Genomic DNA, 27398 nt, shown 5'->3' with positions numbered 1-27398 from the left:
TCAGTTAAATCCTCGTAATAGCCGTGTGAGGCTCTGTTTCGCGGAGGAGGAAACTTGAACCCAGGGAGGCTTAGAACTTTGGTTCTGAATAATCAGCAACGGAGGGTTCCAGGCAGCCTCATTCCGGTTAACCAGGGCAGCTCTTGCCCTGAAGCGGACGTACTTGAAATGAATAAGAATTTCAAGCAGAATTTTGGGTGCGTTTGCTGTGTCACCGTATGGATTATGAAGCAATTTTAGGTAACTACTGAAAATCACCCTCAGACAGATTGTGACAATTTTGTGCCCAACGACTCTGCAGGGAGGCGGGGGGGGTGTCCCTGTGCCTCACCTTAGCAGTCAGGGCATCCTACCACCTGACACCCATCAGGTTGGTGAGAAGGTATTTAATTTATTTTTATCTGCTCGTATTTAATTACAAATACGGCTCTGTATCTTTTCACGTGCATGTAAGCTATTTGTATGTCTTTTTCAATCTTTTGTAAACTTGGTTTGGTATTCTGTGCTCGTTATTTCCTTTTGATTGTTGGTATTTTTCTAAGTGATTTCTAAAATCTCTGAATGTGATAAGGAGGTTAGCACATTGTCATCTGTATCACAAATGTCCTTGTTTACATGAATAACTAATTCTTACGTATACAATCCTACTAGTCTATGCCATAAATCCTGTTGAAAATTCTCTCCAGTGCTCTGGGGCGCCTGGGTGGCTCAGTCAGTTGAGTGTCTGACTTCAGCTCAGGTCATGATCTCACAGTTTGTGGGTTCGAGCCCCACGTCAGGCTCTGTGCTGACGGCTCAGAGCCTAGAGCCTGCTTCAGAATCTGTGTCTCCCTCTGTCTCTATCACTCCCCTGTTCACACTCTGTCTTTCTGTCTCTCTCTCTCTCAAAATTAAAAATAAACATAAAAAAATAAATTAAAAATTCTCTCCAATGCTCACATTACTTATATATGTATATGTATACACATATTTATAAGGCTTTATTATAAGAACTTAATTTTAGAGACGACTGGGTGGCTCAGCGTATTCAGAGAGAAGGACAATTATTTGGGTCAGAATGTGGGGATCTATGTAAAGAAAGGACGAGCACTAGACAAGGAGCAGGTCTTGGGGCACCTGGGTGTCTCAGTTGTTTAAGTGTCCAACTTCGGCTCAGGTCATGATCTCGTGGTCTGTGAGTTCGAGTCCTGCGTCGGGCTCTGTGCTGACAGCTCGGAGCCTGGAGCCTTCTTCGGATTCTGTGTCTCCCTCACTCTCTGCCCCTCCCCCATTCATCCCTCTGTCTCTCTCTCTCTCTCTCTCTCAAAAGTAAATAAACATTAACAAAATTTTTTAAACATTTTGAAACAAAATGAAGATAGGATTTATTAGAATTTGTGCAATGTAGTAAAAGCAGTGACTGGGAGAAATTTATAAGCACTAAAGGTATATATACTAAAAAGGAAGAAGATCTCAAATCAATAACCTAAGTTTTCAACGTGAGGAATTAGAAATGAGAAGAGAAAATTAAACCCAAATACACAGGAGAAAGTAAACAGTAGAGCCGAAATCAAAACAGTACGGTATTGCCATAAAAACAGACATATGGATCCCTGGGAAAGAATAGCCCGGAAATAAGCCCACACATAGAAGGTCAATGAACTTACCACAAAGGAGGCAAGAATAGGGGAGTGGGGAAAGGGGCGGTCCCGTCAGTACGTGGTGTTTAGAAAACTGGACGCCTGTCTCACACTGTACACGAAAATCAGATCACACTGGATCCAAGACTTGAACGTAAGACTTGAAACAAAACGGTTCTACTGGAAACGGCCAGTCTCGGCCCAGCCCGGCCGAGAGCCCGAGGAGAACCGTGGCAGGAATGAAAGACGCAGGTGTAGCCAACTTCCGACCACCTGCTGTTATGCTCGATTCTGGGGTGGGGGTGTTTTTGGCAAAACTCCTTGGATAAATCATGAGGATGGACATAGAGGCAAGAAATACCCTTTCCCCAAAATGCTAAGCTCCACAGAACACTTACAAAATCTTCACTGTGCTTTTACTCGAAATGACATGACACGCGAAGGAAAAATTCTGGTGCCCGAGCTGTGGAAAATCTGTCCATTTAAAGGAGCGACTTCCATGGGCATTCAGCACGTGTATCCTCTCCTCCCAGGCTTGTTTTAACCTCAGTAACGCTACAGTGCTAATATACATTAAACGCTGCAAAGAAATTTCCAAAATTTTCCACTGTGCATCCGGTACATAGGAGACGCAGGCTTGCAACCAGCATTGCCACAACGCTTCGAATTTTACTCCCTAACGTGAGGCGTTGAACATACAAGCAGGCACACATGTGTATACTATTTTTCGTAGAAGTCAGTATGTATTTCAGAAAATAAAGTTTCTTTTCCAGACCACAATCCTGGCTGTTTGACTGAGAAATCAAGATCCTTTTGTACAGAAGACTGTTTCAACTATTTTGTATGATTGACGCTGCGGTGGCAGCCAGAGCATCTACCGGGGACAGTGTGGCACAGATCTGTTAGTGCCTTGTCCCCCCCCCCCCACCGTAGAGGTAAGCAAGGGAGAGGTCTGAGCTGGGCTAAGACAAGGCGACCTGGTTTGGGTCCCAGCACGGGGGCAGGGTGTCACTTACCCCCCACCCAGCAAAGGTTGACTCAGGTAATAGAAGAATCCCAGCCTGGCAACAGACAGCAGCTCCGTGCCCCCTCACCCCCCAGGGGATAGATAGCACATGAGCCCCTCTGACACCATCATGCTATCCCCCACCACTGGCAAGGAACGTCAGTGGAGGCATCAATTACAATTAGTGGCCAGACTCTTGGTTTGGCGCAGGTCATGGTCTCACGGTTCATGGGATCAAGACCCTCGTCGGGCTCCACACTGATGAGCCTGCTGAGGTCTCTCTCCCTCCCTCTCTCTCTCTCTGCCCCTCTCTTGCTCAAAATCTCTCTCTTTCTCTCTCAAAATAAATAAATACACTTTAAAAAATGAGTGGCCAGAGGAAGCACTGTCCTCTTCTGTGAGCCTGACTTCCTTTACGTCTGACAGATACAGAAAGGGTCGGGGTGAGCAAGGGAGACCTAACCACGGCTTGATCTGGGCCGCCTCCCTGTCTGGTGGACCGAGACCCTTCATTTCTGCCCAGAGACACCAGGCAGCTGAACGGAGACAGCCATAATAAATGGCCCAGTCTGGGAAACCTCTTGGTCCTTGTAACTCTCCTGCCCAGGGACACCGGGAACATTAGATGGAAAAGAGACCCAGTCACATTAAGGACCCTGGTCCAGAGAGCCTCATAAGCCTGCAGGCCGAGATTTTCCTTGTCCTTCCAGACACATGGGATGAGTAGGTAGAGCTGGAGAAGGTACTCAAATCCAGAAAGTGGTCTGGTCAGGGGAGGCACTGTGTCTATGCAGCCTGAAGTAGCTATAGGACCCAGATAGGAGGATCCTGCCACTCTCCTCCTTTTAATGAAAAAGATATTTCATTAAAGAGGATGCACAGATAAGAAATGAGCACATGAAAAGATGTTTAGCCTCATTACCCATTAGGGCATGTCATTTAAAGCCACAACCAGATACGGCCACACTCTTACCTGAGCAGCTAAAAAATAAGGTAAAATAAAATAAAATGCTAACACCAAATGCTGGTGAGGATGAGGAGAAACTGGTTCATCCCTCCATTGCTGGTGGGGGTGTACAATGTTTCAGTTGCTCTCAAAAACTGGCATTTTCTTAAGAAACTAAACATGTGACCAACACACTACCCAACATTTGCACTCTTGGACGTGCATCCCAGGAAAATTATGTTGACACAAAAGTCTGTACGTGAATGTTCATTACAGCTTTATTTGTGGCAGCCGACAACTGGAATCAAGACTGATGTCCTCCCACAGGAGAATGTTTAACCACAATGTTACACACAGCGAATAATACTCACTGGTTAAAGGAGAACAAGTTATTGAAATAAATAACAACTTGAATGTAACTCTGGGGATTACAGGGGAAAGCATGAGAAAGCCAATCCAAAACAGGTTTTGATTGTTTCCTTTATATGACATTTTGAAGATGACAAAATTTGAGGCGTGAAGAACAGGTCGGTGATTGCCAGGATACATGAACCCACGCAAGCGGTCAAATGTAGAGAACGTGATACACACACATGCGCACAAATGAGTATCCAGTAAAGCCAGGGAAATCTTAATAAGGCTGGTGGATGTATCAGTGCAGTAGTCTGCTGGTGATTCTATAGCTCTGCAAAATATTACCACGGGGGAAAGATGAACAACGGATCCCTCTGAATTAATTATAACTGCACGTACATCTAGAATTATCTCAAATTAATCGTGTTCCACGACACCAAAGGATTTTTCTTCTTCATGTGATATGAAAACCCGGTGTGGGTTGGATTCATTTGGCCTCAGAACTTGAACTGAACTAAAGACAGGCTATTTATAGTCTCCCGGTTTGCATATATTGTGTAAATCTTGTCAAGTGTTTAAAAATCAAAGAATTCTACAGTATAAGTTGCCTCAAAATTTTCAAATAAGGGGCCAAGGACAATAGAGTGGAAATCAGCCCAAATCAACAGCTGTTGGGTCTGGGAAGGTTTTGCATTGACCAGAGCCAGAAATCCATCGTCTTTTTGACATCCAAAGGGCATGGGATTTTTTTTTTAATGTTTTATTTATTTTTTGAGAGAGAGATTGACAGAGTGTGAGCAGGGGAGGGGAAGAGAGAGAGAGAAGGAGATACAGAATCCGAGGCAGGCTCCAGGATCTGAGCTATCAGCACAGAGCCTGACGTGGAACTTGAACCCACAAACAGCGAGATCATGACCTGAGCTGAAGCCTGATGCTCAAACGACTGAGACACCCAGGCACCCCGCATGTGAGTTTTTTGAAACAGCAATCAAAATCTCTATTAGCTCTTCATTACTCGTTCCTGCAGTCATTCAACAAACATCTACTGAGCAGTGACTGCGTTGGGTGACGAGCTGTATGCTTTGGTGAACATGAAATGGTTCCATCTTCCCAGCAACATGAACCCAGATGAGCATCAGAACCCATGTGACAGAGGATGAACAGAAGCACAGAGAGCTTCAGGAGCTCTTGGTGTTGAACAGCCATGACACTCATACCCGGCATTCGCACCCAGGTCTGCCTGACTCTGAAGCCCATGTTTATAATCCCCAGAGGGAAAATCGGCAGACAAGTGACCAACTTACTACCTCCAACTCGTACCTGCTTGCAAAGATCTAGAACAATTACAAGGGACCCCATCTAACAATTTTATAAGAATCAAATTAAGCTTAAGAGAGAATAGAAATCACGGGCGCCCTGATGGCTCAGTCAGTTAAGCATCCAACTTCGGCTCAGGTCATGATCTCGTGGTTCGTGAGTTCAAGCCCCGCGTCAGGCTCTGTGATGACAGCTCGAAGCCTGGAGCCTACTTCGGATTCTGTGTCTCCCTCTCTCTCTCTCTCTGCTCCTTCCCTGCTCACACTCTGTCTCTCTCTCTCTCAAAAATAAATAAAAACATTTTTAAAAAGTTTTTCAAAAAGGGAGAATAGAAATCAGTGCACGTTAGGAAACTGAAAATGAACACGTGAAGAGAAAGTGATTGTATTTAGGGGGGAAAAATGAACAAATCTGGGATGAAGAGACATTTGTAATAAGAAATGGATGGTAGTAAAATTCATAGCTAACTTGGGTGATTTTCCGATGGCTTAGAAGGCCAGATTTCCTTGATCCTTCGGAGAAGACAAGTCCACACCTCTTCTTCCAGTTTAGCAGAATCTCAGTCTAGCTGGACCCACAGAAGCCAGAGTCAAAATCCGCCCATAGGACGAAACACAGCCCAGTGTCATCAGATGCAATACAATGAAATACGGGACAACAATGAGATGAAAACCTCAATGAATATCCCCATTCATCCCCTTCCTTCTTTTCAGGATCCTTTTCTTCCTTTAGCTGCCCAGCCTTTGCCTCCCTGGGCAGATCTTCCACGAAGGGAACCATCTCCGACAGAAGTTTGAAAAGACGGTTGTTCCGTTTACGATAACTTTCCACGTAGCACATCAATGCACCCCAGCCCCCACCCCTCACTCCAACACCCAAAGTATCCCCTGGTGGAGTCAAGTCTAAATGTGCAAACATTGTGCAAACATGAGGGCGTTGAGAAGCCCTCATATTCAGTGTATAGGAAACGGCTGGCAAGAAGGGGTTTGGAGTGAAGGATCCTGTGGGAAGGAATAGAAACTAGAAGAACGCCAGGAACCTGTTGGGTTCAGCACAGAAGCTTCAAGGTGCATCTTTTCCCAGTGGTGCCCTCTCTGGGGTTGCTGCAAACACATACAATCTCCTGTAGAGAGACTGGGCATTCTAAGTGGGTTTTTTTTTAAGTTTATTTATTTATTTTGAGAGACAGAGAGACGCGCACAAGCAGGGAAGCGTCAGAGACAGAGGGAGAGTGGGAGTCCCAAGCAGGCTCTGTACCATCAGCACAGAGCCCTATGCGGAGCTCTATCCCATGAACCAGGGGATCATGACCTGGGACAAAATCAAGAGTTGGACACTCAACCGGCTGAACCACCCAGGCACCCCAAGAGAGTAGGCATTCTAAAGTGGGTTATCTTTTGGGGGCACCTGGGTGGCTCAGTTGGTTGGGTGTCCAATTTCAGCTCAGGGCATCATCTCACAGTTTGTGAGTTCAAGCCCTCCATCGGGCTCTGTGCTGATGGCTCAGAGCCTGGAGCCTGTTCCGGATTCTGTGTCTCCCTCTCTCTCTCTGCCCCTCCCCTGCTCACACTCTCTCCTTCAAAATAAATAAACATTAAAAAATTTTAAGTGAGTTATTTTAAAAATCAGGTGAAAAAACTATATTAAAGCAGGACAGTGACCCTGTAAGGAAGCATTTCAGGGTTTGAGGACCGAGTAAGCTCAACGAAATGTGGAAACAACACCGGGGCTGCATGAGGGCGGGAGCTCCACACCCAACACGACAGGTATTTCCTCCCAAGTTCGCCGCCCTAACTGGGCAATATCCTGGAGAATGACAGGAATAGCGTTTGTTGGAAATGAAGCATCACAGGGCTTAGAATCAGCCGTTTGTCTCCGGAAAGGCAAGGTACGTTCTACCTACACGGACACGGAGTTGAAACGAGAATGTTGGATGGAGATAGACAAAGACAGCTGCATCTCGGTCTTATGGAACCGCCTCTGGCCGTGGGTGCAAACTCAGTTCAGCACGTGCATGGCTGACAGCGCACAAGGTAGCCCCAGCTCCGCACCCAGCTGTCTCCTCTGCAAACACTCGGCTTTCTCACAACTGTTGGGCCCCTACAAGATGGCCCAAGGACTTGGCTAATTGACTGATGCCTAAAAGTAGACATCAGTATAAAAGCCTTGGAAAGGGGTGCCTGGGTGGCTCAGTCGGTTAAGCGTCTGACTTCGGCTCAGGTCATGATCTCGCGGTCCATGAGTTCGAGCCCTGCGTCGGGCTCTGTGCTGACAGCTCAGAGCCTGGAGCCTGTTTCAGATTCTGTGTCTCCCTCTCTCTCTGACCCTCCCCCATTCATGCTCTGTCTCTCTCTGTCTCAAAAATAAATAAACATTAAAAAAATTTAAAAAAAAGCCTTGGAAAGATCTAGAAAAGCCAACAACCAATCAGATGAAAATGCCAAGTAAAACCCACATTAGCCTACCAAAGGTTGCTTTACTTTTTCAGACAAGACAGCAAAAACCCAAGGATATGTATGGGTGGATGTATTTTCCAGCTTTGTTGAGATATTATTGACATACAACATTGTGTACATTTAAGGTGTCCAATATGGTGCCTCAACACATGCATATCTTGCAAAATGTTTATCACAATGGGATGAGTTAACACATCTGTCCCCTCATGTAATTTCCTTTTGTGTGTGTGGTGATAATATGTAAGATTTACTCTTTTAGCAACTTTCAAGTATATAACACGGTATTAGAGTCACCACGCTGTGCATTAGACCCCCAAACTTACTCATCATCTCCACTCACCAGCTCCCAGCAACCATCCCTGCACTGCCTCTTTATGATGAGTTTGTTGTTTTAGATGCCACATGCAAGTGAGATCGTACGGTATTTGTCTTTCTGTGTCTACCTCATTTCACTCAGCGTAATGCCCTCTGGATTCATCCGTGTTGCTGCAAATAGGAGGACATCCCTCTTTTTCAGGGCTGAGTAATATTCCATTGTATGCCTAGACCACATTTCCTTCATCTATTCGTCCATCCACGGACACTTAGGTGGTTTCCCTGGGTGGCCGATTATGATAATGGATGGTGATGCTGCCATGAACATGGGGTGCAGACATCTCTTGGAGATAGTGATTTCATTTCCTTTGGCTCAATACCCAGAAGTGGAATGGTTGAATCATATGGTGTCCTATTTTCAATTTCCCTAGAAAACTCCACAATGTTTTTCCTGATGGTTGTATCGGTTACATTCCCATCAGCAGCCCTTGAGGGTTCCCCGTCTCCACATCCTCACTCACCAACGCTTTTTCCTTGCCATTCTGAGAGGTGTGAGGTGCTATCTCATTGTGGTTTTGATTTGCATTTTCCGAACAACGAGTGATGTTGAGCATTTTTTCAGGTACCTGTGGGCCATTTGCATGTTTTCTTTGGAGAAATGTCTACTCACATATTCTGCCCATTTTTTAATTGTTTGATTGATTGATTGGCTGATTGCTCCTGAGTTATGTGAGTTCTCTGTATATTTTGGATGCTAGTTCCTGATGAGATATATGATTTCCAAATATCTTCTCCCATTCCGTAGGCTGCCTTTTCATTTTGTTGATGGTTTCCTCTGCTGGGCAAAAGCTTTTTTGTTTGACATAGTCCCACTTGTCAATTTTTGCTTTTGTTACTTCTGCTTCTGGTGCAAAGATCCAAGAATGATGCACAACATGATGGTGGGTCAAATGAACACCTATATGGAGAATACACCACAGAGAAGGATTACAGATATAAATACAAAAAGAAGGAATGAGATTTATGGATCAGACCAGGGAAGACCATCTTCAAGAGCTTGGTGAAGTGAAAATACTTGCAGTAAGGCACAAACACCAATAATAAGAAAAGAACAATAAACTTGACCACATTAAATTAAGAACTTCTGTTCACCAAAAACACTGAAAAGAGAATGAAAACTTGAGCCACAGAGTGGGAGAATGGCTTGTGAAAGCATATGACTGACAAAAACAACAATGTCTAAAATATAAAACAAACTCTTACAAGTCCATAAAAAAAGAGTGCAAAGAAAAACGGGCAAGAGACTTGAACCACGGGTCGAATGAAGACATTCTGGTCAAAATTACACCTGCTAACAGGTACTCAAATGTATTAGTCATTAGAAAATGCAAAATCAAATGTTACTGAGACACGGCTCTCAAACCCCAAGAGTGCCCAAATCCAAATGACTGGGAAGTCCAAACATCTGCACGGAATCAGCTCAATGGGAGCTTTTCACCATGTTTGTGGGGGTACAGCATGGTGTTACCACCCCAAAAAGCCGAGCATTCCCCGCCATCATGGAGAATGCCTTTCGTTCCCCTGGAGACTCCCCCAACACAATATCCAATAACAGAGGGATTGTCGTATATCGTGTTTGGTTTAGTAACTCTGGAGAAAAGCGTATGTAATCTTCACCTTTAAGTCATGATGCTCACTTAGCATCTTTGTGGACAAACTTTTCAAGTCAAAAAGCGCTTGTTTATCTAATTTTTAGTTGGCTATGGTTTTTTTTCCCCTTAATATATTAATGGATGTCGATCTCTACCAAATGCCTTCTCTTCCTTTTTTGAGATGGTCACGTTTTTTCCTCTCCTTTATTCTTATAATGGGTAAACTGTGCTGATGACTTTTGGAATGGTAAATCAAACCTTAATTCTTAGGATGACCTCAATCTGGTTATGTTTTGTGTTCTTTGTGTATATTTGTTTTGCTGACTTTTTCTTTAATATTTTTGGCATCTTTCTTGTGTTTCTTGATTGTTTGTACAAGGCTATTCTGTCCTCAAAATGCAAGTTGATTATGTTTTACCCAATACAAAAAAAAAAGGGAAAGAAACGACTTCTTTTTAATTACTTTAACACATGACTAGATACTGTCTTTGTTTGCTAGTTATGTATACTCACATCACTGAATAAAGACTATTTCTCTGTGCTCTATTTATAGAAGAAAAAATCTATGCTTCAGCTGACCAAACATCCCCAGTATTTTCATATAACATCTTCAACGATGAGATTCAGGAGCTGACTTCCACATTAGGAAGAGCTCAGAGGTCTCATTGGTCTTTGATGCCCAGTGGTTTCCAGGATAAATGAAAACTTGTGAGTGACTCCCCTGGGGATTGCTGGTTTCCATTTTTATCCCATAGTGCTTGACTAAACACCACAAGAAAATGAAAAACCTATACCAACTTTCCTAATTAAAGCTGTGTCTGATCCTGGAGGCACTAAAACCTAAAAATGGATTGCACTTGCCCGCTTTGGGCATGGGATTCAGGCACCACTTCTTGCCGTGAGTCCTAGGTGGGGCAGGACCAGTCAGTGCCACGCTCCCGAGTGATAATGAAATGTGCAATGCTACGGCTCTTCATTTTCAACTGACATCACTTTGACACATTTCAACAAAAAGCATTTTTCCTGCCATTTCACTGTCACCCATGTAAGCCCATCTAAGAATTTGAGTTTACGCGGGGCACCTGGGTGGCTCAGTCGGTTGAGCATGTGACTTGCACTCAGGTCATGATCTCACAGTCTGTGAGTTCGAGCCCCGTGTTGGGCTCTGTGCTGACAGCTCGGAGCCTGGAGCCTGCTTCGGATTCTGTGTCTTCCTCTCTTCTCTGTCTCTCTCTCAAAAATAAATAAACATTAAAAAAAAAGAATTTGAGTTTATGTACAACTGGAATCTAAGGAACAAGTTAAGGTATACAGTTCATCATGGACTTTGTTTTGCTAGCCAAGGGCAGTTGGCTCCACCTTGAGACTTCTTAACTATCACAACTATGTGTCTAATGAATTACTAATTCTTACAGTGTTCCAATACAGGAGAACCCTAACAGGGGTGACTCAGGGCTGTGTTGGATGATATCCACACTTTGGAGGAGGCGTGTCTGCAGTTGTCATTGTTAATGTGCAACAGAAATTAAAATTTTATAAAAACTGCAGCTCAAGGAATTGACCCTTGTAAGGTTAATGAAGATAATGACAAGCTATCAACTTTAGAACTGAAAATGGCTTAATTTTCAATGAGACTTGGGAGGTGATTGAGAGAAAAAGGGATCTGTGCCCGGCCTATGGGTGTGTGCAGTGCAAATCCTCTGGGTTCCTGGGAAGATGACCCTGAGTTCACACCAGTAGACATGAGTTCACACCAGTAGATGTGAGTTCACACTCATGTCTCTTGGGCGGGGGGGGGATGGGGGTGGGTCTCAGCCCATGAGGGGGTGGGAAAGGCAGAATCGATGCTGCACAGAGAGAGCTCTTTGGAACCTCCCAGATGGGTTTCAGATCTCCGCTTTGCCACTTACTAGCTCACCCGTTATATCTCTTGTTTCGACTAATGCATTAAAAGGCATTTTATTATTTCTTTACTAACAGCTTAGTAACTGCAGCAGGGTGCACTCTCTTGGACTCAAGACGGCAAAGGAAGTGCAGGATGACATTTCTCTTGGACTTGGGAGAATTTGGTGCCACGTCTTCAGGAGGACGCAACGTCTAAGGGCAGCTGTGGTCCCGTCCACCCAAGTAGCCGTGGTGAACACTGGCAGAGAATGTTGTGCTAAGTTACTCGGTCATGGTTCTTGTGCAACATGCTCACCTTTCTTTTCCCTCCAGCACTCAATCACGCATTTCTCCCTGCTGTGCTCAGGTTCTGTTCTGGGGTTGGGTCTTGTGTGTTCCTGGGGACTGCCCACCAAAGGGTGACCACACCACTGTCCTGCCATCCGGTGTCAAATCAAGCTCTGCTTTGCAATTATGGTCATCTGGAAGGGAAGGACAAGGCAGATTTATTTAAAAAAAAAAGACATAAAGCCCTATCACAATTTATTCATTCCCATCCTTAATGACACTGAGGTGTTCTCCCCTTTGGATTGGAAATACGTGCCTGAGGATGGCCTTCTTTGACTTCATCTGTGGAACTTACTACTATGGTTTAACGAGACACTCTTCAGGTGCTCTGCAGAAGGGCGCTGGGGAGAGAAATTGCTTTTAAATTCTGCTTCCGGGTTCATCCCCGAACCGCTCCTCACCACAAGCCCGCCATTTGTCTCTGGTATTTTATCTCTTCACTTCAGGTCTCTTATACACAACACTGAAGAATTCCACCTGCAAGGCTGTCTTCAAAACAGGATGGGGTGCCTGGGTGGCTCAGTCAGTTGAGTGTCCAACTTCGGCTCAGGTTATGATCTCGCGGTTCCTGAGTTCGAGCCCCGAGTCAGGCTCTGTGATGACCACTCTGAGCCTGGAGCCTGCTTCAGATTCTGTCTCCCTCTCTCTCTGTCCCTCCCCTGCTTGCACTCTGTCTCTCTCTCTCTCTCTCTTTCTCTCAAAAATGAATAAACATTAAAAAATAAAAAAAAAAATAGATGAAGCCTCATGGAAGAACCATGTCCTTTCTCTCCTGAAGGCAAAGTCAGCACTGGAAAAAAAAAGCCATGTGAGACCCCTCCCAGAGATGCAAACCCACGGTTTCTTTTCTAGTCCCTGATGTGTTTGAACTTGGTTAGTCACCCAGATGGGACTGGGGGCTGCGAGGGGAGCACGTCAAGACTCTGGAGCTCTCCTTTCACCCCAAGGAAATTAGACGCTCAGCATCTTTCCAGTGCGCTTTCCTGAGCGCTGGTCACTGTGCTGGGGCCTTAACCTACCTTAAGTCATTCAACGCGATGGTCGCGGACACACACACAGCAGCTCACATGCACCAGATGACACTCTGTGTGCTCTGCATATCCCCGCGAGACCTCACAAAGCACCCACCCTTGTCACCCCCATTATATGCAACGAGAACGGGGGTGCAGAGAGGTCACAATGTGGAGTGCAGGTGACCATTTTTTATTGTGTTGTCTCAGCTGTCGTCATAGCCTCGTTCACAAGAGCAACCTGCCCGTCCCCCCAGGATTGGAGGCAAACCAGAGGCTGAATCTTGTGGGCAGAGAGACCTAGCCCCACGGGGTGAATGCGCGCCGGTTACCCTGGCCTCGTGTGCCAGCCACCCAGTTCACCCAGCTCTTTTGGGTAGAAATGCCTGGCATTAGAACAGGTTCCTGTCCCCCACAGGACTTGAAATCCCACATTTGTAGAGTGATTCCCAAACCAAGTGCGAAGAGTCCACCATTCAGCCTTTGCTGGGGACTCCCAGGTGTGACCGGGCCTGACCTCCATCACCTTGTGGGTCGTCTAAGGGAGCCCCTGGGGGCTGGCACACTGGCCGCGAACCGAGTAGCCTGCACAGCGCCTCCCGCGGGGGATGTGCTGACACCCGTGGGTCCCTAGTGCCGTCCTGACGGCTGTTATCTCCAGCCTTAAGCGGCACTAAAAACTGCATTTCCACGTTCCTCTGCACCTGGGAGGAAATGAAATCCCAGGCGGGTCAGGCAGGGGTTTCCGATCCTGCGTCCTGACCCTGGGCAGATCCTCCTGCAGTCTGAGAGTCTGCAGACGTGGCCTGAGACTGTGGCACATGCACGGGCGGTGGACATGAGCAGGCCCACCCCGCGCAGGGCCGAGCCCAGGTAGCTGCACTCGTGAGCATTGCTGCTCCTGCTGTTGGAAATCTACCCTTCCCCAGGTCCCGTTCTGTCCTTTCAGCTTCCCTAGTTTCCAGCCTGCGTGACCCCCAGGGCTCCAGGAGGATCTGGAGGAGTGTGTGCCCGCGGGGCCCCTGGGACAAAGCAGCCTTCTGTGCCACCATCCGTGAGAAGGGCCGGACCCGGGACCCTGACTGCCCAGCCGGAGAATGCGGTCACTATCAGCTCCTTGAGGATCCAACGGCTGATCCAACTCCTCTTGGCTGAGCCGGTGGAAAACGCATTTGTGTTTGGCAAATGCCAGTACAACTGGGCTTTTTAAAATTCCAGAAGACTTTAATTGCAGAAAATCACTTAAGTTTAAATCCCTTATTGTCTTTTTTTGCTCTTGAAGCCGAGCACTGAAATGAGACCAAACCAGAGTTTAATAAAAACTAATTCCCACCAGAATCCAGAGCCGTCTCTAAACGGCCTTAAATCTTCTGTTCATGAAACACTGCCCAGCTCGCTGCCAGAGGTCAGCAACCTGTTTCTAATTTGCACTTTTTATTCCCTTCAAGAGATGGAGGGAAAAAGATCCAGAAAATAATGTCTGCAAAGTGCGCACCGTTCCCGCACTCCCGCACAATTGCCAGACTCTGTGGGACTTGCTGGAAAGAGGGAGGGACCTCAGGGAGACAGGAGGGGGACACAAGGGTCCCCGAGGACCTCTGTGCAGAAAGCGGAACTGCTCCCACTCGCTCGGCACCTCCCAGAGGCCAGGCCGCCCGAGCCCGGTGTCCGTCAGTCCTCAGGCGGCTCTGAGACATGCCTGCCTCACCCGTGACTGAGGGAAGTCAGGTGGCGGGCACGCACTGAGTGCACAAGGTCAATGTGACAGCAGTTCGAGCAGGTTCACCTACCCCCAGAGCAGCCCCCTGCCAGACAGAATGCAGGATGCTCGCTTAAACTGGACCTTCCAGCAACCCGCAAGGGTCTAGCAGCCCCAAACGCAGGATGCCTTGTGAGTGTGTCCCAGACCATGTGCGGAGCACAGAGGTACCGAGGAGGGATCCACCGTTCACCTGAAATTCCAGGGGAGGTGGGCATCCCATGCTTCTGTTTGCTAAATCGGGCAGCCCCAACATCAGGAGACGCATCCTGGCCAGAGCCAAATGTTGGCTGCCTTGTTCTTCTTTTTTTTTCAGTCCACTTTTTTTTTTATTGCAGTGAAATTTACATGCAGGAACATTCATCTTTTTTGGTGCATGGTTTTATGATTTTTAAAAACTTTATTTCAATTCCAGTGTAGTTAACATACAGGGTTGTGTTCGTTTCAAGGGTACAATTTAGTGATTCACCAACTCCGTAAGTTCTTCAGCATTTGTTCCGTGTAAGTATGTTCCTAATCCCTTTATCTACTCCACCCATCCCCCACCCCCCTCCTGGTAACCACGTTTGTTCTCTGCAGTGAAGAGTCTGGGTTCCGTCTTTTGTTTGTTGGTTTGTCTGCTTTGTTTCTTAAATTCCACATACTAGTGAAATCATATGGTATTTGTCTCTCTCTGCCTAACTTATTTCGCTTAGCACGATACACTCTGGTTTCATTCATGTTGTTACAAATGGCAAGATTTCATTCTTGTTCGTGGCTGAGTAATATTCCATTGTGTGTGTGTGTGTGTGTGTGTGTGTGTGTGTCTGTGTGTGTCTGTGTGTGTGTGTGTGTGTCCGTATACACCACCTCTCCTTTATCCATTCATCACTCGATGGACACTTGGGAGGCACCATAATGTGGCTGTTGTAGATACTGCTGCTATACTATCTCGTTCTCTTAATTGCTCTAAAATTCAATTCAGTTCAATTCAAAGAAAATTCAATTAAGATAAAATAATGTCTATTTGGCAGGGTGTGCTTATAAAAAGGAAAGAAGAAAGGAAGAAAAGAGGAAGAGGAGGAGGAGGGGGAGGAAGAGGGAGAAGCAGGTGGGAGGAGGGAGGAAGAGGGAGGAGGGAGGGGAGGAGGGAAGAGAAGGAAGAAGGAGGAGGAAGAGGGAAGGAAGAGGGGAGAGGAGAGGGAGGAGGGAGGGAGGGGAGGGAAGAGAAGGAAGAAAGAGGAGGAAGGGGGAAGGAAGAGGGGAGAGGAGAGGGAGGAGGGAGGGGAGGAGGAGGGAGGAAGTGGAAGGAAGAGAAGGAAGAAGGAGGAGGAAGGGGAAAGAAGAGGAGGGAAGAGGGGAGGCGGGGAGGAGGAGAGGAGGAGGGAGAGAGGAAGTGAAGGAAGAGGGAAAGAAATACGTTGTCCAGAACGTTTCCTACTAAACAGCAAAACCCGTGCTGTGCCGCAATAGTTACAAAGTAATTCGGCTCAGAACTAGAGTGCACGACCCCGGCTACCGGACATCTCTTTAAGAGGGTCACCTGCCGGTACTGAGTTGGCACATGTCGACTCCACCATGCGGACCTTGTTCTCAGCAAATTACGGCGATTAACACCATGTTTCCCCAATGCCGCCATGACCAAGCCGACCTTCGAGAAGCGGAGCGGCGAGCCGACTGAACACAGGCAAACTCCGTTTCCATCCTCCCAAAACTTCTCCTGTGAAGCCCGAGTGTCTGGCTACCTCTGAGCAACGAAAACGTCGGCCCTTTTCAGGCAGGGATTTAGGTTCTTAGAATATTGATCCAGAGGTTGTGTCTCTCCACGGGGTTTCCGTCCTCACCACGCAGAGAGGCTGTGCGGCCTCGGCAGGCCCCGGCCTCCGTTCCCGGGGAGGAGGCTGGGCCCGCCCCCCCGACAGCCCCTCAGGCTCAGGTCTCCTCTCTCTGAGCCGGGCTTCCAACGGGTCCCCACAAGAAAACGTGCACCTTGCTTTCTCAGGGAAGGTGGCCGAGAAGACAAATACCACACATTTCATTCTTGTCTGACGCCCCTGGAGTGTAAGCCACGGGGTTCCTCCCCGGGATGCACGGTTACTAACCCCAGGGAAACACAGGGGAGTGGGTTTAACAGATGGGGGTGGGTGTTAACATCTCACCATAATCGTTTCTGTTTACTTAAGGCTCCTTGCATTTGTTTGAAAATCCCAGTGGGAAGGGAGACTGAGGAAAATACAATTTCCCTGAGGGCTGACTTCACGATTCGTCTGCACCATCCCTCCCTTCCTCCTTCTGTACTCTCTGTGCGCCTCCAAAATGGAGAGCTCCTGTGTCACGGAATCTGGGGGCCGCACGTACAAAAAGACACACTTCTCCCGTGAACACAGATGAGCTCCGTGTGGCAGCTAGTTTTATGACACTGGAGACTGAAGAGCTTTAGGGGAGCAAGGAAGAGGGAGCCCCAAAGGCTCGGGTTGTCAGAGGTGACAGCAAGGCTGAGCTGACGTGGACCATGGCCGTGGCCACTGTGCCCAGAGTGGGAGCATTTTAAAACATCGCAAATTAACAGACAACGCAAGGTGCCCTCAGCCAACAGATCAGGAGCCGACTGACACAGACAGTGGCTTGTGACAGTTCCCAGGAGGAGGGACATGCCACCCCATGGGGACCACTCCTTTGTTGTGGGTTCCTTGGAAGGCGGTGAAGCAGGTGCACACATGGGCTGAGGGCTGGTGGGAGGGGGATGGGACATAGGGGCCACCCAAGCCGTCAGGTCCCTGGCCCCTGGGCGGCTCCCACAAGGGTGAAATGGCTCATGGGCCCAGCACACTGCAGGGAGGCGTGGGGAGTGGCTCTGGAGGGGGTGACCCCCACCTGGTCCCGCAGACACCCAATCCCCCATGGGAGCACCCCTTTCCCGACAATTCCCCAGGGTGACCAGGAGGCCACCTGAGGCACCCAGACCCAAGGACACATTTTCCCTGTTTTCCTCTTACGTCTGGGAGTCAGGCTCACTAATGACAGGATGAACAGAGGAAATGTGTCATTAGTGAGCCTGCCTTCTGGACGTAAGAGGAAGACAGTCACCACCACCTCCAGGAAAAGGGGGACCTGGTGAGCCTCAGAGGGGGGCAGGAGAAGGAGGCTGGGTTCACATGGGTTAGAAATCTGGTGGGGAAGTGGGGGGGGGGTGTTGACATCTCCCAGAGCCCCGTGGACTAAGTGCCACACGACAAGGTTCTGGGGGTCACAGTTACCCCAGGACACGCTCTGTCCCAGACTCACTCCCAGAAGAACATGTTTTCTCACCCAGAAAGCTGAGACTTCTGGCTGTAAAACACCAACTCCTTCTCGCCACTGCCAAAAACACTATCCAAGCGAAAAGCTGGGATGTCACGGAACATTTTAAACATGTACTCAGGTATGATTGCCCAACAGGTACTGGCTTTTGAGAGATAAGTGAGTGACAAGATGGTGAATGGTGTCCCCCAGACTCTCATGCTCACGTGCTAACCCCGCCCCCACACTTCAGGTCATGGAGGGGAACCCCAACCCAGTGTGACAGGTGTCCTTATAAACAGGAAATCCAGACTCAGAGACAGACGAAGAAGAGGGAAAACATGAAGTACAAGGGAAGACAGCCATGGACAAGCCAGAGAGAAGAGAAGGTTCTGGAACAGTCTCCCTGGCCACCTGGGGAGGAACCCCCCTGCAGCCACCCTGGTCTGGGACTCCCCGCCTCCACAGCAACACGAGAAAACTGGTAGGGACACGACCTCAAGCTGACCATCATTACCCCACGTGCACCTGTCCACACCTCACACCCCAGCCGTGGAGGGCAGCGGGAGGCGGGGGCACTGTGTGGTGACGGGACCATCTCACCCATGCCAGGAACTGTGGAAGCAAAACAAACGAGCAAAAGAAAACAAGAGAGACGGAGAGGACAAACCAAGAAACAGACTCTTAACTACAGAGGACACTCTGATGGTCACCAGTGGGGAGGAGGGCGGGGGAGGGGGAACAGGTGACAGGGACGAAGGACGCACCTGTCATGATGAGCACGTGCTGAGTCACCGGACTGTGCACCCGGAGCTGACGTCACACTGTGTGGTGACTGGAATTAAAATAATAGAATAGAATAGAGTAGAACAGAATAGAATAGAATAAAAATAACATGAGATCTACAATAAAAAATAAAATAAATAAAAAATAACATGAAATATAAAATTAAATTAAATTAAATATAAAAGAAAACAAATAAAATAGAAAATGGAAAATAAAATAAATTAAATAGAAAATAAAATAAAGTAAAATAAGGGGCGCCTGGATGGCTCAGTCGGTTAAGCATCTGACTTCGGCCCAGGTCATGATTTCACGGTTCGTGAGTTCAAGCCCAGAGTCGGGCTCTGTGCTGACAGCTCAGAGCCTGGAGCCTGCTTTGGATTCTGTGTCTCCCTCTCTCTCTCTCTGCCCCTCCCCTGCTCGTGCTCTGTCTCTCTTTCTCAAAAATAAACATTAAAAAAATTTTTTAAATAAATAAATAAAAATAAAGTAAAATAAAATAAAAATAACATGAAATATATAATAAAATATAAACTAATAAAAAATAACAGGAAATATAAAATTGAATATAAAATTAAATATATAACATAAAATAAAAATTTTTAAATAAAAATAACATGAAATATGAAATTAAATTTAATAGAAAATAAAATAAATAAAATAGAAAATAATAGAAAATAGAAAATAGAAAACTAATTAAATGAAATTAAATAGAAAATAAAATACCGTACAATAAAATAACAGATATGGAAGAGTGGCCTGAGACAAGTCCATTTCATAAGATAAAGTGTTTTCTACGTGTATATTTAGTAAACAAGTTAGAATTCAGAGACATTATTAAAGGATTATGAATGTTAATGAAGAAGGCAGTGATTATTTGGTGACATAAAGTAAAATTCAAGTGATTTTTGTCGATATTGTCGAAGGTCTCCGCGCTAGAGACCGTGCAGGGAAGCCTGACGCCCCTACCCTGTCGCCGTTGAAGCTCATGGATGACAGTGGAGAGTGGCCGTGGGGACGCACACACGGAGGCAGAAAACAGCAGACGTGAGGTGGTGACGCTCCCAGCGGCCACATCACAGTACTGCTGGGACCCTGGTGTCCATCCAATGGGCTGACCTGTGTCACTTGGGACCCTACCAACGGCTCAACATTGACGTGACCACCTTTGTCCTTGTCCACAATTATGAAGCCACTTTCAAAGATGTCCCCAAGTGGGAAGACAAATCACACGAGCAGATGGTGATGCGTGGAGGCTGGAAGGCTAGAGTCACACACCCGTGCGGGGGCCCCCAAGCCAGTGCGTTCAGCGCGGACTGAGAAGCAGCGCGTTTATGAGACGTCCCGGAGCCTCGTCGGGATGAAGTGTTGTCGGAGAGCCCGCCAAGCAAACAGCTGTGGGCTTGACCCGGTAGAGGCCGTGGCTATTTTTGGAAGGGAACACATGGGAGCCAGCCCCAGCGCACGTCTAAAGAGTCTTTCGCATGAAAGCAATAAAATATTAACCATAAAAACCTAAGAAGGTACAAGTCATGGCAGTGAAATCTCTGTGGTTTGGCCGCACACTGGAAGCGAGGGTGTTCAGGTGGGGGTGACACACGGTGGGACCCAGGGTGGCGTGGGGGACGGCACCCCCACTGACCAACACCAGCCACCTGTGTGCAGGCTGCCGCGACACCCCCGTCCGTCACACGCTGCCCCCCCTCCACCTCTCAGGTCCCCATCACAGATGAGGTACAGCCAAGCTAGGGAAACGCGGACGAGGCCAGGCACCCACCCGACCCCACTGGCCTCCCCAGCACAACTGGCTTTTCAAAAGCCACTCTGATCTCTGCCTTGTTCCAGACAAAGATTTCCTTTTAAAGACGACAAGCTATCGTCTTTCCCCTGTCCTGTGTTGTGAATATTGAGCTCAAACTATAGCACAGCAGGTAATGATGTAACTGCCTACTTCACAAGCAGGGTGTGACGATCCCTGGACCCCCGGGAACGTTTGCAAATGCAGATCGAACCCCGAGGCTTTTGCAGACCTGGCCTCCAAGGGCGGAGAGAGGGAAAGGGCCTGGGTATAAGCTGACATCACTTTAACAGATTTCTAAAACGGGCCACCGGAAGCAAACCGAAAACCTGCCCCAGGTACTTCAAGGGCAGAGGGAAGGGAATGGTCTTAGAAAAGGTGTTTTGTTCCCCCCTCAAGAGGTAAGAACAGGTATAGCTTTAAAATGGAGGGTGGGGGCACCTGGGTGGCTCTCTCGGTAAAGTGTCTGACTCTTGGTTTCAGCTCCGGTCATGATGTCACGGGTCATGGGTTTGAGCCTCATGTCGGGCTCTGGGCGGACAGCATGGAGCCTGCTTGGGATTCTCTCCCTCTCTCTGCCCCTCCCCTGCCCATGCTCTGTCTCTGTCTCTCAAAAATAAATAAATAATTTTTTTAAAAAATTTTAAGAAAATGCCCAAATAGATTCCACATACGTCTCCCTCTGAATTTTTGTTCTGCTCCTTATGCTTCTACTAAAGATTGATCATAAGATAATTGAGATATTGAAAAATCTTTGAAAACAAAATTGAGAGGCATCCCCCCTCTTTAGAGGTCGCCCCCCCCCCCCCCGGAAAACACCTGCTGACTGAGTCAGGTCAGATTTCCTCTAAGCCAGAAATGTCGAGCGCTTCTGTTCTCCCAAGTGTTTGCGGCAGTGTAGTTAAGCAAGAGCGTGAAACATTCCCTATAAGCGCAGCAAGGAAAGTATGTCTTCTCTATTCGGTACTTGCTAGATTTTGCTAATTGTCAGAACTATCTAGAAGGGTAGCAAAATGGAAGCTAAATGTAAGAAACCACTGTAAGAGATCAGTTTCCTTGGAAAGAGAAGAAAGAAAGAAAGAAAGAAAGAAAGAAAGAAAGAAAGAAAGAAAGAAAAGACAAGACTCCCCGAGAGCAAAGGAAGGAAAGTGTGTAGATGGAGAGGAATATGGCTTTTCTGGCAGCCCGTGACTCCTGAGCACACGCCACACACAAGATGCCGTGTGTGTGTGTGTGTGTGTGTGTGTGTGTGTGACCTTGTTACAAAACAGCCTGAGAGGCAGGTGAATGGCAAGGGGGCTTCTCAGATGAGTAAACCCAGTGCGTCCTGGCCTGGAGGCCCCGGGCCTCAGGTCTCCCTCACACCTGCCTCCAGGGCGTTCCCTGCCCCAGGCCCCCTGCTGACTTCACCTGACATTGATGTGAACACGCCAATAGCAGGGGTGATCTGTTTGCTGATGATCTCCAGCAAGTGTGGCTCCTACCATATAATTCTCACACTCGCATGTACAAACCACCATCCAGCCCCAAAAGACACAAACGAAACACAAAGTTTCAGAAGAACGTGTAGGACGCCCACTCTGCATGGGCGCAGCATTCATCAGGCAGCCTCTGTGTGCCAGAGAGGTACACCCGCCAAATGGACCTAATCTCGCAACGGCTCTATTAACTACATTATTATTTTTCCCCCATTTTTCCAGGTAAGAAATGAGGACCTCACAGAAACTAAAGGCCAAGATCGAGGAGCCATACTTATTTGGAGAATCCAAGTTTGATTCCAGGTCCTTCTAATCTCAAACTTCATTCTGCTACTTCACGGGCAATCTAGGAAGGGCTGCGTTTGCAAAGCTGGCCTCTTCTAGGTTGCTCGGGAGAGCTGAATGCCTTTTCTCATTCACAGGCTTGTCTTGCTACAATTCACGAGTTCCCAGAGGAAAAGGAGGGCTCGCACAGTGTGTGTGCCTCAGTGATACCCAGTCATGCCTGCTGCTCACGGTGCATTGTGGTGGCGGAGACAACAGGGTGACTTTCCTCCAGGATTTGCACTCCCAGGGAAAAAAGGAAGGAAACACGTCTTCTCTTGCTGAAAAAGCCGTGACTGACAGCAGCACCACATCTACAACATGAGACGTCCAAACACAGGCTTTTAAAAAATATGTTTTCAATTACAGTTTATAGCCAAGTCATTACAAAATGTCCATTCTCCGGATAAGATAAAACTGGCAACTTCCTGTTGGAAATGCTTCGACGTCCTCGACCCTGTCCCCGGAGCTCCAGATTTGCTCAAGCTGGCACGAGCCATGGGGACATGTTGCTGGCCCTCTGTCATGTTTCACGGACTCCCATTCATTTGTGTCTGCCACATCTCTAATTTTCTCCACCACGGCTGATAGCCCAGGAAACATCCCTCCCACACACCTTCAAGAATGCCTTCCCTGTAAACAAACCGGATCGACTCCCCTCCGGAGCCCGAAACAAACCAAACCACATCCAAACCAGATAAACCAGAACTTCTGATGGCTGCTGCATGGTGTTGGGGGGCTGGTGGTACCCCACCTGGGACACGGCCCCGGCCTTGCCTCTGGGCTTCCCCATGTGCTCGTTAGAGGCTGAACACGCATCCTTCTACAGACCACCTCTGTGTCTGTCCGATCCCCTGGATCTGCTGTCTCACGGGTCCCTGAGGGGCCCTGACCTGAAGAAACGCCTCAGGTCTTGGCTCAGACATGCAGATGAAAACACACCCCTCCTTTGGAGCAGGGCAGCTGTGACTCTGTGGGGCTCTCCGTTGTAGCCGCTGGATGAGACTGGGCAAATTGCTTAACAAAATCAACCTCCATATTCTCCTCTACAAACTTCTCGAAGGGCTGTGGTGAGGACTGATGTTCACAAACACTCAGCACTGTCTCACACAGAGCAGCTGCTCCGTAAGCCAGTGACCAAGAACTTAGGCTGTGGAGGCCAAGCACAGTTGTCCAAACTGTCCAAGCGGCTGTGTGAACTTGACAAGCTAACCCCTCTGAGCCTCAGTTCCCCATGCATTAAATACAAGTGAGATGGTTGCCCTTACCTTGGGACTGGATTCTAGCTCCATTACATCCACGTATACTGGGGCCGGCACATTTAGAAGACACTTGAGCAGAAAGCGCAGGATCCACAGTACTTCTCCGTATAGGTACTTGTCCATGTGTTAACTCAGTCCACATTCACCGAATCGGTGCTTAGTGGTGTTCACTCCTGGTGGCACCAATTGTTCCCATCGTCACTGTCATTGATATCACCACCACCATCATCACCATCCCCGTCATCATCCCTATCATCATCCTCACCAATGTCACCCTCACGATCCATCATCATGCTCATCATAACCCTCATAAATGTCATCATCATGATGGTCACCATCATCATCACCATCATCATCACCATCATCACCACCACCATCACTACCATCACCACCATCATCACCACCACCACCATCATCATCACCACCATCATCACCATCACCACCATCATCACCACCACCACCGTAGCATCATCACCATCACCACCATCATCACCACCACCACCATCATCATCACCACCATCATCACCATCACCACCATCATCACCACCACCATCATCACCATCACCACCATCACCACCATCATCACCATCACCACCATCATCACCATCATCATCATCACCATCACCACCATCATCACCACCACCACCATTAGCATCATCACCATCACCACCATCACCACCATCATCACCACCACCATCATCACCACCACCACCATCACCACCATCATCACCATCACCACCATCATCACCACCACCATCACCACCATCACCACCATCATCACCACCACCACCATCATCATCACCACCATCATCACCATCACCACCATCATCACCACCACCACCATTAGCATCATCACCATCACCACCATCACCACCATCATCACCACCACCATCATCACCACCATCATCACCATCACCACCATCATCACCACCACCATCACCACCATCACCACCATCATCACCACCACCACCATCATCATCACCACCATCACCGTCACCACCATCATCACCACCACCACCATCACCACCATCATCACCATCACCACCATCACCACCATCATCACCACCACCACCATCATCATCACCACCATCACCATCACCACCATCATCACCACCACCACCATCACCACCATCATCACCATCACCACCATCACCACCATCATCATCACCACCACCACCATTAGCATCATCACTATCACCACCATCACCACCATCAACACCACCACCACCATCACCACCATCACCACCATCATCACCACCACCACCATTAGCATCATCACCATCACCACCATCACCACCATCATCACCACCACCACCATTACCATCATCACCATCACCACCATCACCACCATCACCACCACCACCATCACCACCATCATCACCATCACCACCATCATCACCATCATCATCACCATCACCACCATCATCACCACCACCACCATCATCACCACCACCATCATCACCACCATCATCACCATCACCACCATCATCACCATCATCATCACCACCATCATCACCACCACCATCATCACCACCATCATCACCATCACCACCATCATCACCATCATCATCACCACCATCATCACCACCACCATCATCACCACCATCATCACCATCACCACCATCATCACCATCATCATCACCACCATCATCACTGTCACCACCATCATCACCACCACCATCACCACCATCATCACCATCATCATCATCACCATCACCACCATCACTACCACCATCATTACCATCACCACCATCACCACCAATCATCATCACCACCACCACCATCATCACCACCACCATCATCACCACCATCATCACCATCACCACCATCATCACCATCATCATCACCACCATCATCACTGTCACCACCATCATCACCACCACCATCACCATCATCGTCACCATCACCACCATCACTACCACCATCATTACCATCACCACCATCACCACCATCATCATCACCACCACCATCATCACCATCATCATCATCACCATCACCACCATCACCACCACCACCATCATCATCACCATCACCACCATCATCACCACCACCACCATCATCACCACCACCATCACCACCATCATCACCACCACCACCATTACCATCATCACCATCACCACCATCACCACCATCATCACCACCACCACCATTACCATCATCACCATCACCACCATCACCACCATCATCACCACCACCACCATCACCACCATCATCACCATCACCACCATCATCACCATCATCATCACCATCACCACCATCATCACCACCACCACCATCATCACCACCAACATCATCACCACCATCATCACCATCACCACCATCATCACCATCATCATCACCACCATCATCACCACCACCATCATCACCACCATCATCACCATCACCACCATCATCACCATCATCATCACCACCATCATCACTGTCACCACCATCATCACCACCACCATCACCACCATCATCACCATCATCATCATCACCATCACCACCATCACTACCACCATCATTACCATCACCACCATCACCACCATCATCATCACCACCACCACCATCATCACCACCACCATCATCACCACCATCATCACCATCACCACCATCATCACCATCATCATCACCACCATCATCACTGTCACCACCATTATCACCACCACCATCACCACCATCATCACCATCATCATCGTCACCATCACCACCATCACTACCACCATCACCACCATCACCACCATCACCACCATCATCATCACCACCACCATCATCACCATCATCATCATCACCATCACCACCATCACCACCACCACCATCATCATCACCATCACCACCATCATCACCACCACCACCATCATCACCACCACCATCATCACCATCACCACCATCATCACCATCACCACCATCACCATCATCACCATCATCACTATCACCATCACCACCACCATCACTATCACCACCATCACCACCACCATCATCACCATCATCACCATCACCACCATCACTACCACCATCATTACCATCACCACCATCACCACCATCATCACCATCACCACCATCATCACCATCATCACCATCACCACCATCACTACCACCATCATTACCATCACCACCATCACCACCATCATCACCATCACCACCATCATCACCATCATCACCACCACCACCATCACCACCATCATCACTATCACCACCATCACTATCATCACCACCACCATAATCACCATCACCACCATCATCACCATCATCATCATCACCATCACCATCACCATCACCACCATCATCACCATCACCACCATCCCACCATCACCACCATCCCCACCATCACCACCACCACCATCACCACCACCACCACCATCATCATCATCACCATCATCACCATCACCACCATCATCACCACCATCACCATCATCACCACCACCATCACTATCATCACCACCACCATCATCACCATCACCACCATCATCACCATCACCACCACCATCACCCCCATCGTCACCACCATCATCACCACCATCACCATCATCCTCATCATAACCCTCATCAGTGTCATCATCACCATGATCATCATCTTCACCAGCCACACACAACACACTGGCTCCTCCGTGCACACACCTGCCTTGTCACCTCATCATACTACTGTGGTTACTGCACTTTGGAAATGTGCTCGCAGGCCCCTCAGGCGTGATGAGGACAGTGTGAAGGGAGCCTGCCCATGCTGCAGCACAACCATGACATCATTCCTTTGAATCCAGAAAGCTGGTTGGTCTCATCACGTGTACCCCACTGCCCCCGAAATCTCTGGAGAAATACTAGTCTTATGAGATGTTCTCAAGTTGAAAAAAGA

At 48.0% G+C, this 27398-nt stretch overlaps 1 protein-coding gene across 1 annotated transcript in view; it reads left to right on the top strand.

The window, feature by feature from the left end:
• Positions 1-26899, top strand: part of LOC128314834 (basic proline-rich protein-like) — a gene marked incomplete at both ends in the record, with an annotated part of 190927 nt that extends 164028 nt beyond the window's left edge. Inside the window, 3 exon segments of the mRNA XM_053218748.1 lie at positions 24243-24941; positions 25564-25768; positions 26851-26899. Of these exon segments, the coding sequence (XP_053074723.1) occupies positions 24243-24941; positions 25564-25768; positions 26851-26899 (953 nt within the window).
• Positions 26900-27398: the final 499 nt, after the last annotated feature.

This window comes from Acinonyx jubatus, chromosome A2 (genome assembly GCF_027475565.1).
Source record: "Acinonyx jubatus isolate Ajub_Pintada_27869175 chromosome A2, VMU_Ajub_asm_v1.0, whole genome shotgun sequence".
In the NCBI taxonomy this organism is placed as follows: domain Eukaryota; kingdom Metazoa; phylum Chordata; class Mammalia; order Carnivora; family Felidae; genus Acinonyx; species Acinonyx jubatus.
The sequence above is the reverse complement of the archived record's forward strand: the minus strand, read 5'-3'. Positions and strand labels throughout refer to the sequence as shown.